Here is a 19,007-nt window from a genome sequence, read left to right on the forward strand (position 1 = left end):
CCCTGTGAATTTTATATGAGCACCATTGTTTTTGGTTTCTTGCTGTGACAAAAGAAAACATTTCCCACTATAGCAACAGAACAGGAATGAATAGGTGGAAGTAGAGGTGTAAGTTCACATGATCCAATGGCTGCTGGTCGTGTGACACAAAAACACACGTCCCCCCCCCCCCTCTTTTTTTTTGTTTATGTGCCCATCCTGTTATCTTGCAACATCACCCGCTCTGTGTATGTGTGTGTGTGTGTGTGTGTGTGTGTGTGTGTGTGTGTGTGTGTGTGTGTGTGTGTTTTCCGGAGATAGGAATTTGTGAGCCGACTGCATTATCATGTGGTCAGGGAATACATCGGCCAGCTGATGAAGAATAACTACACATGTAAGAATCAGAAGCATGAAAAGGCAGCAACCAAGATCCGCCAGCAGTGGGATAAACTTACGTATCTGTTTGAAGACATGGTAATAAACTTCTCTGTTTTCCCCTTTACATGAACAGCATCTTCTCCTTATATTTGTGTTGCAAAGCATATCAGCTGTCATGATGGATAAGAACGAACAATCTAATAATGTGACAGAAAGTATTTATATCGGTCACAGAGCAAATTAAACAGCATAATGAATTCTTTCAAGCATATTTTACTCACAGTATTTTTCTACAGAATTTCAATTGCAAGGCTTTTATATTTAAAGAGATAAAATGATCTTCAGAACACATTGTGACTTTCACTCCCCAGTATGGGTCAAGATCAAAAAATCCTGGGCCTTTCATTTCTTGTGATTCATCTTTAAAACATTCTCTGTCTTCGAGTCTGTGCAGAGCTGACCGATGAGTTATCACAGGACAGAATTTTACCTGCTTTGCAACCATATTCACGGGCCTTATGACGACTGAAGTCATGATCCGTAAAATTTGTGGAAATTAAATTTTTGTTATTTTCATTTTTAGCTATTTTTCTCTCATTTTGTGATACAGAACTGCAGACATCATTAAAAATCCCTCGTCATGTGCAACTGATCTCAAATATGAATTTATGAAGTGCTATTTTGTTATGTGCAGAAATGTAATCCTCAAATGATCCACTGTGTAATTAGAACTGTCGCAGTGACGCAACACGGCAAATTTCTGACTGATGTTACATTTCTCTATTCAGAGCTTCATGATAATGATATGCATGATAAAGAACATGCCATTCAAAGCCTAAATTGCTTGCATCTATTATCTCTGTGTAATAGAAAACATTCAAGGTGCTAAGTCTTTTTAGAAGAACTGAGGGCCCATCAGCATTTACTTGCTTTAAAGAGGAGGACCTATTGATTATCCAATTAGCCTGGCAATGTACAGAAGCAGCTCGTCAGATTTAACATCCAAACCTTATTGTGTAATATCTAGTTGATGTCAGCCTGACTATTGCTGTTTTTTTGTTGTGGTAAGTTTTGCTCAAACCAGCTTATAATAGCAGTAATATGCCCTGTTAAGATCCACCTGAACTATAACACTGTAAAAGCCAAAGTATTTGCTTTAATTGGAGGTAGAGGCCCACTTGTCTTTGTCAGGGTTCCTCAGCACTCCACCTACCCTGAATCATCCACTATGTTAAGCCATCTCTCCATCCATCCAGTTTCTATACCCGCTTAATCCGATTTAGAGTCGCAGGGGGGCTGGAGCCTATCCCAGCTGTTACTGGGCGAGAGGCTGGGTACACCCTGGACAGGTCACCAGTCCATCACAGGGCCACAAAGAGACAAACGAGACACACAACCAGGCACGCTCACATTTACTCCTAGGGACAATTTAGAGTAACTAATGAACCTAACATGCATGTTTGTGGAGGGTGGGAGGAAGCCGGAGTACCCAGAGAGAACCGGGAGAACATGGCAACTCCACACAGAAAGGCCCCAGCTGGGATTTGAACCTGCAACCCTCTTTTCATTCTTACATTGTTATACTTTACTTGGCTTAAAAAGCATTGTAACACAGTACTACTCAAAAACGTTGAACTTAACTGCATCTAAACTTTTGACTAATGTAGCTGCCACTCAGTCTCCCTACATATTAAGTTGCCCATAAATCTTTAAACTAAGCACCATCTTACCCGCTATCTTTCATATTTTGGTATTTTTTTGTGTGTAGAAGTCGACCCACGAGTGGCTGCACCCTGTGGGAGATGACCTGAGCGGCATTATTGGGCAGAAAAACAATAAGGACATTAAAAACCACCTGCAGCCTCTACTGGAGCATTACCCAGACTTCAAGTAAGCATTTTTAATTGCTCTTTAGAACAAAATGATTAGGCTTGACTGGGCAGTTTTCCATCATGCACTTTTTTTTTTTTCACGCATTGTTTCCACACAAGTAAACAAAACATCATGTGTTACAGCAGCAGACTAACTGTTGAATGCAGATTTTATTTTTGCTCTCTCTAGTTATAGTTGAAATATACTGCACTGTCTTTGTCAACACTAAAGCTTAGCTACAGTGATATTTGCAGTTTAACATGATTAAAATGTTCTCTATGTTAACATGGTCCTAGGAGAGGATCACTCAAACCCTAAGTATGTTCATCTTTTGAGGGACGTTAAAGGAGAATTCCATTATTTTAAGATCTGAGTCCTGTTTATCCTTAACTTTGGGTCCAAATAGTGTTAGTGAACAGTAATAATTGTTTGTCTATTTAGCAAGAGCACTAAAACCAGCAACATTTGATGCTGATGATCATGTGCCAAAAATAATGTCATCATTCAAGATGACAATGACAGGATTCCCTTTGGCTCAGATTGTGGAAGAGTGGTTCAGGGAGCACGAGAGTTCATGTTAACACATGGATTGGCCACCAAAGAGTCCAGACTTTAACCCATTGAGAATCTTTTGGGGTGTGCTGGAGAAGACTTTTAGTGACAGTCCAATTTTCTCCATCATCAGGACAAGAGCTCGTAATGCAACTCTATGGAAATAAATGTTGGGACATTACATGGGCTAATCAAAACTATACCATATATGTGCCAGAATCAAAGCCTGTGCGGGGGCAGGCAGTGGAGGTTCACAATCACAACATAAAAAAAAGCTGAGGTCCAGCCTAACATTAGAGCGAGACTCGGCTTTCCGGACCATAAGATTAACATCAACATTTCTCAACAGTGTGGAAGGTCCTGATTAAGATAATACACTGAAAATGAATTATGTCAGACCTCAAGGGAGTGATTGGTGCATTAGTGTTTGCGTGCAGCAGCTCAGTGTCACCCAAGGTCATCAAGTTTTAAGAGAGGATTTCCTATCCACCGTGGTCTGTTTCTATTAAACTGGGTAGGTTTGTCAAAGTCAAACATTCCTGGATGTTACCACAGTGTGACATGATATGTTGAAAACCAGTGGTTTTGCTGTAAAAATAATCACATACGCACACACACACACACACACACACACACGCACACACACACACACACACACATACTAACACACAAAGACAAAAAAAAAATCGAAAATGAAGACACAAATGATGTGTCAGAGCTTCCCTTTTGCGGTTGTGGAAGCACAAAGTGAAACTGTTCCATTCAGATGGAAGACGGGCAAATACACATATTAAAGGGGTACTTAAAGTCACAACAGTGACTTTCTGAGAAATAATTTACCCAAAACAAGGAGCAGTGTACGTGCTGCTGATTTTTATGTTTACATAAAACCTATTTGTATTTGCCATGAGGAAAGTCTCATGTTAGCACAGACACACAAAAAGTCTACGACTCCAATTATGTATTAAACATCCAGAAATAATGATGAGATATTATGACACGTTCGCTCAAAAACAAAAGTAGACTATGGGTACAGTTGGAAAAGTCGGAAAAATCCCCTATTGTCTTTTCCTTTGCACCTCTCCTTTAGCCTGGGTGCCAGCCAAACTTAGCCCCGCCCATAAAATTTTTGGTCGGGAAGTTTGGTCTGGCTCTGCTCAGTTGGGAAATCTCTATGCTCGACATCAAAACAGTCGACCCAATCAGATTGCCAGGGCGGGCTTTATACGATGATGGACAGATGATCAACAGGGACATTATCGACTACGGCACTAAAGAGCGCTTGGTTTGAATTCGTTTGAAACAAACATGGCTGCCGCTGGAGAGCTAGGGTGTGTAGATTCTGCCATCGAGTCTGTTCGACAGGATCTCCACATTGCATTCATTTTGAAAGACGAACAGAGGAACGCGATAAAGGCTTATATCGATAGAAAATATGTTTTTGCCGTCCTTCCTACAACAAGTGTGTGTCGCTTAATCTACGTCACATACTACATTGCTCTGATTGGTTGTAGGTCTATCCAATTGAGCGAAGAGGCATTTTTTCTCCGGTTTCGGATGAAACACGCCCCATACTCAAAACTCTATCCAGCGGTATCAGACTCACATTCTGACTAGAATCGTGAATATGACGTAGTCAGGCTATCTCTCCTTGGCCTTGGTGGAAAACATCCTTGGGTTAACAAAAGTAGGAGGAGCAATACTTAAGAACCGTGCTACAGTGGGAAGTTGACCAAATTTACACTAAGCTGTAATATGGGTCTGCTGCAGTGAATATCTACAGCTGTTAAAAGGAAAAAAAAAATTAATTATTTTGTCCAATGTGTTCACAAAGAGTCCACATGAGATGTATGCAAAAAACAAAAAGCCACAGAAGGGAAATATAATGTTCTTTGCATTTCAACTATAGGAAGCTTTTTTCCAGGAACTGGGGTCTTTCAGAGGGTCTTTTCCTCTGCCCCCTTCTTTTCAACTGCAAGAACCAGGGCCTAAAGTGATATGTCAGGCCTGGTTAACACTTCTTAGGCTATCCTGAAACTTTGAGGTGGGGCTTGCAACACTAAACCATTCTGATAAGCCAAGTATTTCCAGTCTTTTATTTCGCTTTCCGTCCAAGTCATGTCAGATTTAATATCCACCATAACTCATAAAGTCTCACTTGAAGTTGTTCTGCAGGAACTTTGTGAACGGGACACAGCTGAGGAGACAGTGCAGACCATGAACTGCTGTAGTCAAGGGAGCTCCAGAGTGAATGATATGCATACATATTTATACACACATACATACATGTTTTTTTTTTTTCCAGTCTACAGAGTAAAACCAAAGAGGACGTAAAAATATCTTCACCGGCTCTGTTGCCTGCCAATTTACCACTGACCCCTTTGATTTATCTGGAAAAAAAGATCTATGGAAGAAAAAATCACGTGTGATAACAAGAAAAGAGCTGACTCGCCATTCAATGACCAGATACGAATTTGAACTGAATGGTGATACTATACGGGTCGGTCATCATGACACAGCTACCTTGTGTGTGTACAGTTATCTTCATGCAATTAAAAACATCAACACAGTTGCCCTTTTCACATATGGGTTCTGCCTTATTGGGCAAAAAAAAGAGATGTCCTTGTTAACCCACCGCTGTTCCACTGTGGTATTTCACGCATTCTATAGAGAGGAGGCTCGGCACCGCATCATCGTGTCCTAGCTGTGAATATGGTTTCAGTGTTAGAGAGGATGGTGTTGAAGGTTATGTTTTCTTGCCATTGCTGTTTTTAGTCTGCTTTTCCCCAACTTCTACAGGCAGACAAGTATGCTACTGTTAGCACCAGCTTCTGCTTCGGCTTCTTCTCCTATTGGGCCAAGGAGACATGAGACACCACGGTGACTCATTTAGTGGTACAAAGTGGTACTATAGTTAAATGTAGCTCCACCCCAGAGGATCTTAATTTTATATATATATATCATCTGAGTAGTGTATAGGCGTTTTTATGTAATGTCTTAGGTAGGGCTGGGCAACGATTCAATTTTTTTATCTAATTAATCACATGATTTCCCTGATTAATCACGATTAATCGCATTTGTACGCAAAATCCAAAAATGAATCCAAAAGTAGTGTATAGCTTTTAGCATTTAGTTTTATTTTAAATGTGCTGCCATATGAATGAAAGTGCCATAACATTTATTGTGCAAACACACTTTTAACATCAGCATCTTTCTGTAGTTTTTATGTAGAAGCCTCGCTCCACTGTCTGTTTCCTTGAATGACTTGCTGCTATCAGTTGTGTGTTTTGCCTTTAAGTGATATTTTAGACTGGAACTACTACGGTGAGAAGACAATTCAACTTGGCAGTGTTTACAGATGACTTTGGTTCTGTCGACTCCGCCGTCTGGAAGAACTTTAACATGAAAATGGCCGAGTAAAAGTTCCGTACCCTTCTCCATGTTTGGTGGATCCGCCAATTACTTTCTTTTCTGGTTCCGCAGCAGACAGCAACAGACTTTAACAAAATAAAAGCCTGTGAGCAACAGACTTTTACAATAATAAAACAGGGTGGTCCGTGGCGTAGTCTGTTGAGCAGGCGCCCCATGTACAGAGGCTATAGTCCTCGCTGCAGCTGGCCCCGGTCCTGCATCGGACGGCCCTGTACTGCGTGTTCCCCCTCTCTCTGAACTTTCCTATCCATTAAAGGCACAAAAGCCCCAAAAAATTATATATATTTTTTTTTAATAAATAAAGTAAAATAAAACCTGCGTTAATGTGCGATTAAAATATTTATCGGCGTTAAATAATTAACTAGTTAACGCGATAATAACGAATTAACTTGCCCAGCCCTAGTCTTAGGGATTGATTTTTTTGTTATATCTGTCATTGATTTTTTTTAATGTTTCAAACAGGTTTTACTACAAAGAACACCTTTAAGAGAATAACTCCTATCGTTCAGAAATTCACACTGGCTGAAGTCAGCAGCAAATGAATTATCAGTTCTTAAACACCTGTGGTGCCAGTTTATATCCTGGTAAACTGGCCATCAAATGCAGTTATCAAAAAGCACGACGAGATTAAATATGTTTGTATGTTTCTGTTCTCCATCTGCAGCAAGAGGCATCTGGTTGCTGTTCTTCACTTCAGGGGCCTTACGAGTGGCCGTGAACACCAGCTCATCCTCCAGCGACTCATGGCGCTGAAAAAAGAAATGGACAGCCCCAGCAGTGTCAGATCCCAAGTTTTATTTGGGGACATGCAGGTCACAAGCAACACTGACTGCCTGCGCATCCTGCCTTTTTCCTGCCTTAGCTTCCGGCGGACAGACAGCTAAGGAAATACTGCAGTTGAAATGCTGGGTGCAAGCTCAGCATGTGGACCTGCAACAGGAAAGATCATAGTGCAGTTTATCTCAGGTGATTCGAATTCAGGTCAGTCATTGTTTATGTATCTAACAAGGCTGACATATCTTTCTCCTCTGTGCTGGAGAACTCATTCATTGCTATATATAACAATTAAAGAGACACCACTTGCACATGGTGACAATCAGGGCTCTAATTTGACACCAGCCAACCGGCCAAATGCTGATGAAATTTCAATTTGGCTGGTAGAAAAGACCAACTTACTAGACACTTTAACCCATTAGTGAGTGTGCGTTTGGCTGGTAAGTTTAACATCTACTAGCCATTTTGGCTGGTGATGAAAAAAGTTAATTTAGAGCCCTGGTGACAATCCAAACATAACCTCACTGTTGTTTATTTGGACTCAGTGCCGCATCCAGTCACACTGTCCAAAACTAACATTACAGCACCAGATGTGGACTATCCCAGAGCTTCAAATGCATTTTTTCTATTAAACACCATTTAAAGATAAAACTACATGTTTATGCTGTAATAATAGAAAACAGAACAATAGATTAATATGGTTGGGGGTCACTTTTGTATTTCTACGCTCAGAACCAGTACTTGGTGTTGAGTAAAGATAGGCTAAAAGAACACTTAATGGAAGAGAGCTCTTAATTCTGTCCTTCCATTAGTTCAATGTGGTCATTAATGTTGTAGATGTTGTGACGAGCAACTTGTGGTATCACTTCCAGAACTTAGTTTTTCCGTCTTTGCCAGGAATTGTGTAATTGTTTTCTGGGATGGAGATTTCACTGTTTGGATAACATTAAGTTGAGGAGACAAACACTGAAGCTTAATGTGCAGATGAATATGAGGTAAATTTATAGGATGATGGGGAAATTGTAAAGCCCACTTGTATAATGTGACTCTAACAATACTAAATTCTGTGAGACCTAATTTTAAAGCGCCACATGTGATTGCAAGAACCTCAGCCACGAAGGTGACATGTTTCAGGCAAGGATTCTCCACCTTTTGTAAAATATGAACGGTTCTATTGTCTTTCTCTTATTTATGCTTTCTTTTAATCATTCACTTCTTCCCATTGTGTTGTTTGTTTTTGTACAGTATGTATGATCAGCAGAATGAGGGTTTCAATCAGGGCTTTTCAGCTATTTCTTATCTGTAACACTTGTTTTAACACTAGAGGGTAATTTGGTAATGTTTTTTTTTTAAAGAAAAACTTTTTTAGTTTGAATATAGTGAACAAATGACCGTGACATTGTCAACAAACAGACACTCCAGAGACACTTTGCTTACATGACAATCAAGATCAAGTTTGCAGCCTAATTAAACTGTAATATCTTGTCATCTGTAACCTTTTCCCACGTGAAAATTTGTCGTGACCATGTTGGTTCACAGTACAAAACCCAAAAATAAAGGTTGTAAAATTGTTCAATGGTTTTTTTTCTCTCTGGTTGACTCTGTTGGTCGAGGTTCATGCCACACAATTATTTTTGCAGATAGAAAAACAAACAAAGAAAGACCTCCCAAAATCAGTGAATTGCTGTATATCAGACTTAGTTGTCTTTTCAGTGCCACTGTTTATTAGAAATCTCTTTGGACTCTGTCTTGACATTTGCTTTCACTGCCTGCTTACCTTGGTTATAGGTTTAGGAACGGATTACTACAAAAATCACACTATCTCCTCAAGTCAGCTCTGACTTCAAAACAAAAGACTATGATGACATGATCATTTGGAGGAAACTGAAGACCAATTGATAATCATGAGTCAATAAAGACGAGCTCTGTATGACATTAATGCAAAACATAAAGCACACGCTGCTATGCAGTCTTCCAGTTGCCTTTTTTGCATAACATGCATACTGCCATCCCCTTCCCATCTGGTGAATTATGTCTTCTTTCACAGGCATCGATATAGGTCCAGAAAGGAAGAAACAGCATCAGTTACGGTGCACAATAAGCTGAGCAGTAAAACGTACTCTACAGCAGAACTTTATGGAAAAAGAAATGGACAAAAAACACACTTTAAATTTGTTTGGATTGTTTGTCAGAGTCTTTTGTTTGAAGTGGAGCACTCTTCCTTGTTAGCTGCTGCAGATCAGAAAAAAACATCTCTTCTAATCATGATGTGTCCTGAGCAGGTCTGGCTTTAAATAAAAAAGGGGAAATTAAAACAGTCTTTGTTTTAGTGTTTCACCATCTGCTTCCACAGGTATTTGCTGATATAACAAGTTATATTAGTATAACCAATGTTATACCAACATATATTAAACTAAATGAGATGAGACACCACTCAGATAATGTTTCCTCCATCAGTGGAACAAGCAGCAACACTGAACAGTCACCAACAGTGAAGAAGACACTGGATCTTCTCACCAGCTTCCTGCTCTGAAGGAAACATCTTCACTCATCATCGTGGGCAGCGAGACCACACTCTTTAGAAACACATTCCTCAAGTCAGAAACTAAAGAAATGATCCCTGAAAGTATAGTCTTAGTTTGCTTTGGCTGTTGTTTGGCATCTTGTTTCTACAGTCATGGGTTTTTGCTCCTGGTGAGCTCCTGGCTTTCAGAAAGACTCCTCCTCTAACGTGATTAGAGGCTCAGCCACAGACAGCTGTTCTGTTTTGAAGTGGAGCAAAGCCAACAAGGCAGGTTTTAATCAAAATGTAGCATAAACTTCAACCATATTAGCACAAAAATGGCCAATGCAGCTCTTTACACCTCTGCTTTATGAAGCTTATTTAAAGGGAGAATAAAACAGAATAAAACTGTGATGTATTTCCCCCAAATACCAACTTCCACTGTGGGTCTTCAAAGGTCATAACCTTGAAAGATGTCAATTTAGAGCAGTTTTTGCATAAGAAAAACACAGCTTTAGGGGTACCCTTTGCCTTCAAATTGAACGTACAGAGACAGACAATAAACATATTGATAGGAAATATGGCGGAGAAAGAGGGAAAATGACATAAATGAAAGGTTTTGTGGCTGACAGCTGACCTATTCTTGACCCAGTTTATGTTGATAAGCTGCCAAGGCACACATACAAGCATATGGTTTTGGTATACTGGTTTTACTGGCAAACAATGTTGAAATACTGTCAGGGTTTCTCATTATAGTCATACCCCAGATACACCAATTTCTCTATTTCATGTGCCCTCAGATGACTTTTTGTTTTAAATCGGAGCTAACATTCAAATGCACTAAAAAATGTTCGATAACATCCTACATGACTGTTGTATTAAAGTTTGATACACACAACTAAATAATCACAGAATGTTCAACAAAAATAGTAGATAAGAGCCAAAACAAACTAAATAAGAAGAAGGCCTTGAACAGGGATACGGTGTGTGGTCAGAGTCAGGCTTAAACTACATTAAAGCAGATTCCCCATAACAAATGAAACCAGAACTAAAACGGGACTGGACGCAACCCCAGACTCAACTGATACAAATACACTCTTAGAATTCACACTTCTACAAAGACTGAGAAAAAAAAAACCTAATCATCATCATTATTTACAACAAGCAGTGGTTTTTTTTCTTTACAACAAACTAAAACAGTAAAAACAAGTCTAAGATGTTAAATTCAACTTTACCGAAATTCACTGGGATTGATAATGGACGAATGCTCAATACTAAACATACAAACATGTGCTGTGGAGGTCTACATAAAAAACAGCCTCTGAAAAGACAGAATATAAATTGTCAGCTGTCCATTTGGAAGAAAACCCAAAACTAAAGTTCTACTATATGATAAAAGTTTGTCATTGATTTCTTGTCACACTGGAAAATTATTTATTTTGAAAAACAAAACCAATACTGGGTGAAAAAATGAACACTTGATTATTATTTGTTTTTTCTTTAATCGCCACTCAGACAATGTTTCCTCCATCAGTGGAACAAGCAGCAACACTGAACAGTCACCAACAGTGAAGAAGACACTGGATCTTCTCACCAGCATCCTGCTCTGAAGGAAACATCTTCATTCATCATCGTGGGCAGCGAGACCACACTCTTTAGAAACACATTCCTCAAGTCAGAAACTAAAGAAATGATCCCTGAAAGTATAGTCTTAGTTTGCTTTGGCTGTTGTTTGGCATCTTGTTTCTACAGTCATGGGTTTTTGCTCCTGGTGAGCTCCTGGCTTTCAGAAAGACTCCTCCTCTAACGTGATTAGAGGCTCAGCCACAGACAGCTGTTCTGTTTTGAAGTGGAGCAAAGCCAACAAGGCAGGTTTTAATCAAAATGTAGCATAAACTTCAACCAAATTAGCACAAAAATGGTCAATGAAGCTCTTTACACCTCTGCTTTATGAAGCTCATTTGAAGGGAGAATAAAACAGAATAAAACTGTGATGTATTCCCCCCAAATACCAACTTCCACTGTGGGTCTTCAAAGGTCATAACCTTGAAAGATGTCAATTTAGAGCAGTTTGTGCATAAGAAAAACACAGCTTTAGGGGTACCCTTTGCCTTCAAATTGAACGTACAGAGACAGACAATAAACATATTGATAGGAAATATGGTGGAGAAAGAGGGGCAATTACATAAATGAAAGGTTTTGTGGCTGACAGCTGACCTATTCTTGACCCAGTTTATGTTGATAAGCTTCCAAGGCACCCATACAAGCATATGGTTTTGGTATACTGGTTTTACTGGCAAAGAATATTGAAATACTGTCAGGATTTCTCATTATAGTCATACCCCAGATCAACCAATTTCTCTATTTCATGTGCCCTCAGATGATTTTCTGTTTTAAATCGGAGCTAAAATTCAAATGCACTAAAAAATGTTTGATGACATCCTACATGGCTGTTGTATTAAAGTTTGATACACACAACTAAATAATCACCAAATATTCAACAAAAATAGTAGACAAAAGCCAAAACAAACTAAATAAGAAGAAGGCCTTGAACAGGGATACGGTGTGTGGTCAGAGTCAGGCTTAAACTACATTAAAGCAGATTCCCCATAACAAATGAAACCAGAACTAAAACGGGACTGGACGCAACCCCAGACTCAACTGATACAAATACACTCTTAGAATTCACACTTCTACAAAGACTGAGAAAAACCCCAATCATCATCATTATTCACAACAAGCAGTGTTGTTGTTTGTCTTTACAACAAACTTAAACAGTAACAACAAGTCTAAGATGTTAAATTCAACTTTACCGAAATTCACTGGGATTGATAATGGACGAATGCTCAATACTAAACATACAAACATGTGCTGTGGAGGTCCACATAAAAAACAGCCTCTGAAAAGAAAGAATTTAAATTGTCAGCTGTCCATTTGGAAGAAAACCCAAAACAAAAGTTCTACTATATGATAAAAGTTCATCATTGATTTCTTGTCACACTGAAAAATTATTTATTTTGAAAAACAAAACCAATACTGGGTGAAAAAAATGAACACTTAATTATTATGTGTTTTTTTTCTTTAATCGCCACTCAGACAATGTTTCCTCCATCAGTGGAACAAGCAGCAACACTGAACAGTCACCAACAGTGAAGAAGACACTGGATCTTCTCACCAGCTTCCTGCTCTGAAGGAAACATCTTCACTCATCATCGTGGGCAGCGAGACCACACTCTTTAGAAACACATTCCTCAAGTCAGAAACTAAAGAAATGATCCCTGAAAGTATAGTCTTAGTTTGCTTTGGCTGTTGTTTGGCATCTTGTTTCTACAGTCATGGGTTTTTGCTCCTGGTGAGCTCCTGGCTTTCAGAAAGACTCCTCCTCTAACGTGATTAGAGGCTCAGCCACAGACAGCTGTTCTGTTTTGAAGTGGAGCAAAGCCAACAAGGCAGGTTTTAATCAAAATGTAGCATAAACTTCAACCATATTAGCACAAAAATGGCCAATGCAGCTCTTTACACCTCTGCTTTATGAAGCTTATTTAAAGGGAGAATAAAACAGAATAAAACTGTGATGTATTTCCCCCAAATACCAACTTCCACTGTGGGTCTTCAAAGGTCATAACCTTGAAAGATGTCAATTTAGAGCAGTTTTTGCATAAGAAAAACACAGCTTTAGGGGTACCCTTTGCCTTCAAATTGAACGTACAGAGACAGACAATAAACATATTGATAGGAAATATGGTGGAGAAAGAGGGGCAATTACATAAATGAAAGGTTTTGTGGCTGACAGCTGACCTATTCTTGACCCAGTTTATGTTGATAAGCTTCCAAGGCACCCATACAAGAATATGGTTTTGGTATACTGGTTTTACTGGCAAACAATGTTGAAATACTGTCAGGGTTTCTCATTATAGTCATACCCCAGATCAACCAATTTCTATATTTCTTGTGCCCTCAGAGGACTTTTTGTTTTAAATCGAAGCTAAAATTCAAATGCACTAAAAAATGTTCGATAACATCCTACATGGCTGTTGTATTAAAGTTTGATACACACAACTAAATAATCACAGAATGTTCAACAAAAATAGTAGATAAGAGCCAAAACAAACTAAATAAGAAGAAGGCCTTGAACAGGGATACGGTGTGTGGTCAGAGTCAGGGTTAAACTACATTAAAGCAGATTCCCCATAACAAATGAAACCAGAACTAAAACGGGACTGGACGCAACCCCAGACTCAACTGATACAAATACACTCTTAGAATTCACACTTCTACAAAGACTGAGAAAAACCCCAATCATCATCATTATTTCAGTTTCATATGTAAATACCAGAGGTAAAATGACCGATGTCACGAGTGTAATGAAGACTTAAAAAAGAAAAATCCAGAACCAGAGATGTGCAATGACACAATCCAGTAAAATTGAATGCTACCATCCATAAACTCTTTAGATAATCTTACAAACAGACCAACAGAAGCAACCACCTAATCCTACTCCATTTCTAACTTAGACTGAAAACAACAGAACAGGACAATAGTTGATGGAGGAGAGAACATTCCTCCTCTGCTCTGACTATTCAGGTATAAATAGGAAAAACATGCATTATGTGAACACAGGAGGCCTGGAATAACCAGCAGGACCCAAGTGACTGACCGCTTGGTACAAAATCACAAATAATAGAAATGGAAGAGAAAAGTAGAGGAGTAATAAAAAGTAGGAATAAAAAACAAGGGATGAATCGACTTAATGTCAGAGTTGTCTGATAAAACAGTGAAATGTTTTGAGTGATGTTTATTAGAGCTTCAGCTCACAGTCAGCAACAGTTCTTAAAGATCACAGTGAACTCCTGTAAACCAAAAAAGACAAACCTGTTCTAATCAGACTGTCTGAACAGGTCTCATTTTAAAATGGACACATTTAAAGATAAAAACGTGATTTTATGAAAGCTGAAAATCACATCACAACAAGCAGTGTAGTTGTTTTTTCTTTACAACAAACTAAAACAGTAACAACAAGTCAGAATTTCACTGGGGTTGAAAATGGACGAATGCTCAGTACTAGACATACAAACTTGCTGTAGAGGTCAGCATTAAAAGAAAAGGCTCTGAAGAGACAGAAAATGAATTGTCAGCTGTCCATTTGGAGGAAAACACAATACAGAACCTCTACTATCAGATAAAAGCTTGTTATTGATATCTTCTCACAATGTAAAGGTTATTTATTTTGAAAAATAATACCAAATAAAATAAATCAACACTTGATTATTATGTGTTTTTTTTTTTAATCACCACTCAGACAATGTTTCCTCCATCAGTGGAACAAGCAGCAACACTGAACAGTCACCAACAGTGAAGAAGACACTGGATCTTCTCACCAGCTTCCTGCTCTGAAGGAAACATCTTCACTCATCATCGTGGGCAGCGAGACCACACTCTTTAGAAACACATTCCTCAAGTCAGAAACTAAAGAAATGATCCCTGAAAGTATAGTCTTAGTTTGCTTTGGCTGTTGTTTGGCATCTTGTTTCTACAGTCATGGGTTTTTGCTCCTGGTGAGCTCCTGGCTTTCAGAAAGACTCCTCCTCTAACGTGATTAGAGGCTCAGCCACAGACAGCTGTTCTGTTTTGAAGTGGAGCAAAGCCAACAAGGCAGGTTTTAATCAAAATGTAGCATAAACTTCAACCATATTAGCACAAAAATGGTCAATGCAGCTCTTTACACCTCTGCTTTATGAAGCTCATTTGAAGGGAGAATAAAACATCTGACAGATAGTATGTTTATGGTTTTAAAATCCAATCATACATGGAAATTTGAAGAAAATTCAACCTTGATAAAAACCTAAATGTTCAATTTAGTTCCATTAAATCACTTTGACATTCATGGCAACCACATCATGTTAATTAAACTTTCAGATAAGAGCTCTTAAAGTTGATAATTATATGAAAAACAAGAAGGTGGAATGTGGGTACACCTACTTTTCCAACACATTCAGGAAAAAGTAGGCTTATGCAACACAGTCACTTTCTTTAAGCGTCCACTGTTTCCATAGCTGGTTAGCACTGTCGCCTCACAGCAGGAGGGTTGCAGGTTCAATTCCCAGCTGGGGCCTTTCTGTGTGGAGTTCTCATGTTCTCCCCGTGTATGCATGGGGTCTCTCTGGGTACTCCAGCTTCCACCCACCCTCCAGAAACATGCATGTCAGGTTTATTGGTGACCCTAAATTGTCCCTAGGAGTGAGTGTGAGCGTGCATGTTTGTGTGTCTTGTTTGTCTCTGTGTGGCCCTGTGATGGACTGGCGACCTGTCCAGGGTGTACCCAGCCTCTCGTCCAATGACGGCTGGGATAGGCTCCTGCCCCCCCGCGGTCCTAAATTGCATTAAGCGGGTATAGAAAATGGATGGATGTTTCCATAGTATTGTTTTCCAGCTACATTAAATCTGCAGTTTCATTGACTTGGATTTGCACATTTATTTTAGCTGATTTACAAAGCCAACAGCTGTAGTTTAGGAGTTTTTTGTGCAGTTCAGGGACAATCAAGCAACTTTATCTTGACTAAAATGTAATCTTTTTATCAGTATTTTAGATAGAACAAAAACTTTTTGACATAAGGAAACCAATCACTCAGAAGATACAGAAAGGAAGAAACAGCATCAGTTACGGTGCACAATAAGCTGAGCAGTAAAACGTACTCTACAACAGAACTTTATGGAAAAAGAAATGGACAAAAAACACACTTTAAATTTGTTTGGATTGCTTATTAGAGTCTTTTCTTTGAAGTGGAGCACTCTTCCTTGTTAGTTGCTGCAGATCAGAAAAGCACATCTCTTCTTATCATGATGCGTCCTGAGCATATCTGGCTTTAAAAAAAAGAAAGTGAGATTAAAACATGGTCTTTGTTTTAGTGTTTCACCATCTACTTCCACAGGTATTTGCTCACTAAACAAGTAGTATCAGAAAAATCCATGCTTTACCAATATATATAATTCTATACTAGATGAAACACCACTCAGATAATGTTTCCTCCATCAGTGGAACAAGCAGCAACACTGAACAGTCACCAACAGTGAAGAAGACACTGGATCTTCTCACCAGCTTCCTGCTCTGAAGGAAACATCTTCACTCATCATCGTGGGCAGCGAGACCACACTCTTTAGAAACACATTCCTCAAGTCAGAAACTAAAGAAATGATCTCTGAAAGTATAGTCTTAGTTTGTTTTCTTCTTCTTCTTCTTCTTCTTCTTCTTCTGTTTAATGGCAGGTCATATCTTTTCGACATATACCGCCACCTACTGAACAACTTCACAGGAGTGTGTAATAAGGACATAGCTTATGGCATTTCATTTCAAATCAACAAAGTAAACTAAAACAAAACCAAATAAACAGAAATAAAATTAAAAATATAACATTATTAAATTATTTTCAATAAACCTGTATCATTTAGATACATAAGTAAATATCTGATTCTTATTTCTTTCATTTCTTGTTCCTGCAATACATTGTTACTTTCATTTTCTGCCTCAAGGTTTTTCCATATCTGTCTGGATTGATCAAACTTTTTACATTTAAATAAAACATGTGCGACATCTTCTAACACTTGACATTCTGAGCACATGCCATTACTTTTCCCTATCAAATATAAACTAGCGTTAAGGCCTGTATGACCCAATCTCAGTCTGGTAAATGCGACTTCTTCCTGTCTGTTAAGACCCAATGATGTAATTCTTTTCCCTCCTATACTTCTCTGGTTCTGATGGTAGTGTCTAGCATTACTCTCTGCTTCCCATTCATCTTGCCATCTTTTCATAAGTTCTGCTTGGATAAATGCTTTAATATCACCTTTGCCCATTGGAACTTGAATCGTAACTTGCTCTGATTCCATTGCCTTTTTAGCTAATTTGTCAGCCATTTCGTTTCCCATAATGCCATAATGGCCTGGAATCCAACAAAACTGAATTATTAATCCTAGGTTAGTAATATTTAATAACAGGTGCTTCACTTCTAATATCAGATCCTCACGTGTTGTGTTTCCTGTTATGAAACTTTGTAGTGCTGCCATAGAGTCAGTACAGATAATTGTTCTAAGAGGCTTGATCTCTTCCACCCATCGTAGGGCTGTTATTATTGCAGTCATTTCTATAGAGTAAATTGATAGGAAGTCACTCACTCTGTATTTGTATCTCTTATCAAATTCTGGGATGTAAATACCAATACCACACCGACCATTGAGGTCTTTAGATCCATCTGTAAATATTTTCATATATCCATAATAATTATTCAAATAGTTTAAGCAAGCATTAGTAAAACTTTGTTTGATACTATGTTCTCTTTTTTATGCCAATAAATCAATGTTTACTATTGGATCAGGGAGCACCCACGGAGGAATACAACTTAAAGCTAATGCTGGTCCACATTTTATCTCTTTTAAACCATAATTATTAGCTAATTTATCAATATTCCAACCAAACCCATTGGACTTTTTAGAATATTCCCAACAATCATTAAATACAGAGAGAGATGGGTTGTTAGAACTTCCCTTCAGCCTGACCCAGTAGATTAATGACAATTTATCATATCTGAACTTAATAGGAGGTTCCTTGGCTTCTACTAATAAAGCACTTATAGGAGCTTAGTTTGTTTTGGCTGTTGTTTGGCATCTTGTTTCTACAGTCATGGGTTTTTGCTCCTGGTGAGCTCCTGGCTTTCAGAAAGACTCCTCCTCAAACGTGATTAGAGGCTCAGCCACAGACAGCTGTTCTGTTTTGAAGTGGAGCAAAGCCAGCAAGGCAGGTTTTAATCAAAATGTAGCATAAACTTCAACCAAATTAGCACAAAAATGGTCAATGAAGCTCTTTACACCTCTGCTTTATGAAGCTCATTTGAAGGGAGAATAAAACAGAATAAAACTGTGATGTATTCCCCTAGCCTGATAAACCAGCCTAAATGGATTGGATGTCTAATTTAGTCTGGCACCGATCAATGGATACAACGGAACATTGTTGATGAGCACAACCCGTTGTCTTTCAAACCGCGTCTGTGCCTATAGGCCAACGCTCTGACCAATCAGCGCAACTGACTGTGACGTAGTAAGCGCGACAGAAAGCTTTGGTGGGAGGGGACTCTTCCAAAACTGATGCCAAGCACATACTCTATAATAGGACAGATACGCCACTCACGGTGCATTTCCGGTTTCCAACGAGGCGATTTTGGTTGCAGTTCCACCCTCTTTCCACGTGGGGCGCCCAATTTTGGAGACCAGAATGAATGGAGTCCTATGGAGCTATAAGCCCTTTCGTGCCCTTATCTCAAGATATAATTTTTTCTCTAGTAATTCGAATGTTGTTTTCGAAAAAGGGTGTTTAGAAAATACCCATGGCTGAGTTTTAGATTTTTAGAGCCACTCATTTGCTTAAAAAAAGGATTTGAAGTGTATATGACGTCATACATAGCGGGTCGACCAGCTGTCATTAGCACAATGCTAGCGCGTTGTGGACAACAAGAAGCCAACCAGTAAG

At 38.9% G+C, this 19,007-nt stretch overlaps 1 protein-coding gene and 5 non-coding genes across 9 annotated transcripts in view; 1 reads left to right on the forward strand and 5 right to left on the reverse strand.

Moving 5' to 3' along the window:
- Positions 1 to 8,563, forward strand: part of exoc3l4 (exocyst complex component 3-like 4) — a 32,896-nt gene extending 24,333 nt beyond the window's left edge. For 3 of the 4 annotated variants that reach the window (XM_075448750.1, XM_075448749.1, XM_075448748.1), the window contains 3 exons: positions 301 to 453; positions 2,126 to 2,247; positions 6,878 to 8,563. In XM_075448750.1, the coding sequence (XP_075304865.1) occupies positions 301 to 453; positions 2,126 to 2,247; positions 6,878 to 7,097 (495 nt within the window). In that variant the 3' untranslated portion in view covers positions 7,098 to 8,563. Of the gene's footprint in view, positions 1 to 300; positions 454 to 2,125; positions 2,248 to 6,877 lie in introns of those variants that run through there. The other variant, XM_075448751.1, reaches the window with a different exon arrangement.
- An 853-nt stretch (positions 8,564 to 9,416) lies between these two features.
- Positions 9,417 to 9,623, reverse strand: LOC142366979 (small nucleolar RNA U3). The gene has a single exon (XR_012766956.1). It is a non-coding gene; the product is annotated as a small nucleolar RNA U3 (small nucleolar RNA).
- Positions 9,624 to 10,996: 1,373 nt separating this feature from the next.
- LOC142366988 (small nucleolar RNA U3) lies at positions 10,997 to 11,203 on the reverse strand. The gene has a single exon (XR_012766965.1). It is a non-coding gene; the product is annotated as a small nucleolar RNA U3 (small nucleolar RNA).
- Positions 11,204 to 12,577: 1,374 nt separating this feature from the next.
- On the reverse strand, positions 12,578 to 12,784 carry LOC142366985 (small nucleolar RNA U3). Its single transcript, XR_012766962.1, has one exon. It is a non-coding gene; the product is annotated as a small nucleolar RNA U3 (small nucleolar RNA).
- A 1,996-nt stretch (positions 12,785 to 14,780) lies between these two features.
- Positions 14,781 to 14,987, reverse strand: LOC142366980 (small nucleolar RNA U3). Its single transcript, XR_012766957.1, has one exon. It is a non-coding gene; the product is annotated as a small nucleolar RNA U3 (small nucleolar RNA).
- A 1,508-nt stretch (positions 14,988 to 16,495) lies between these two features.
- Positions 16,496 to 16,702, reverse strand: LOC142366986 (small nucleolar RNA U3). The gene has a single exon (XR_012766963.1). It is a non-coding gene; the product is annotated as a small nucleolar RNA U3 (small nucleolar RNA).
- Positions 16,703 to 19,007: the final 2,305 nt, after the last annotated feature.

The sequence above is a fragment of the Odontesthes bonariensis genome, chromosome 17 (assembly GCF_027942865.1).
Source record: "Odontesthes bonariensis isolate fOdoBon6 chromosome 17, fOdoBon6.hap1, whole genome shotgun sequence".
Taxonomy (NCBI): Eukaryota; Metazoa; Chordata; class Actinopteri; order Atheriniformes; family Atherinopsidae; genus Odontesthes; species Odontesthes bonariensis.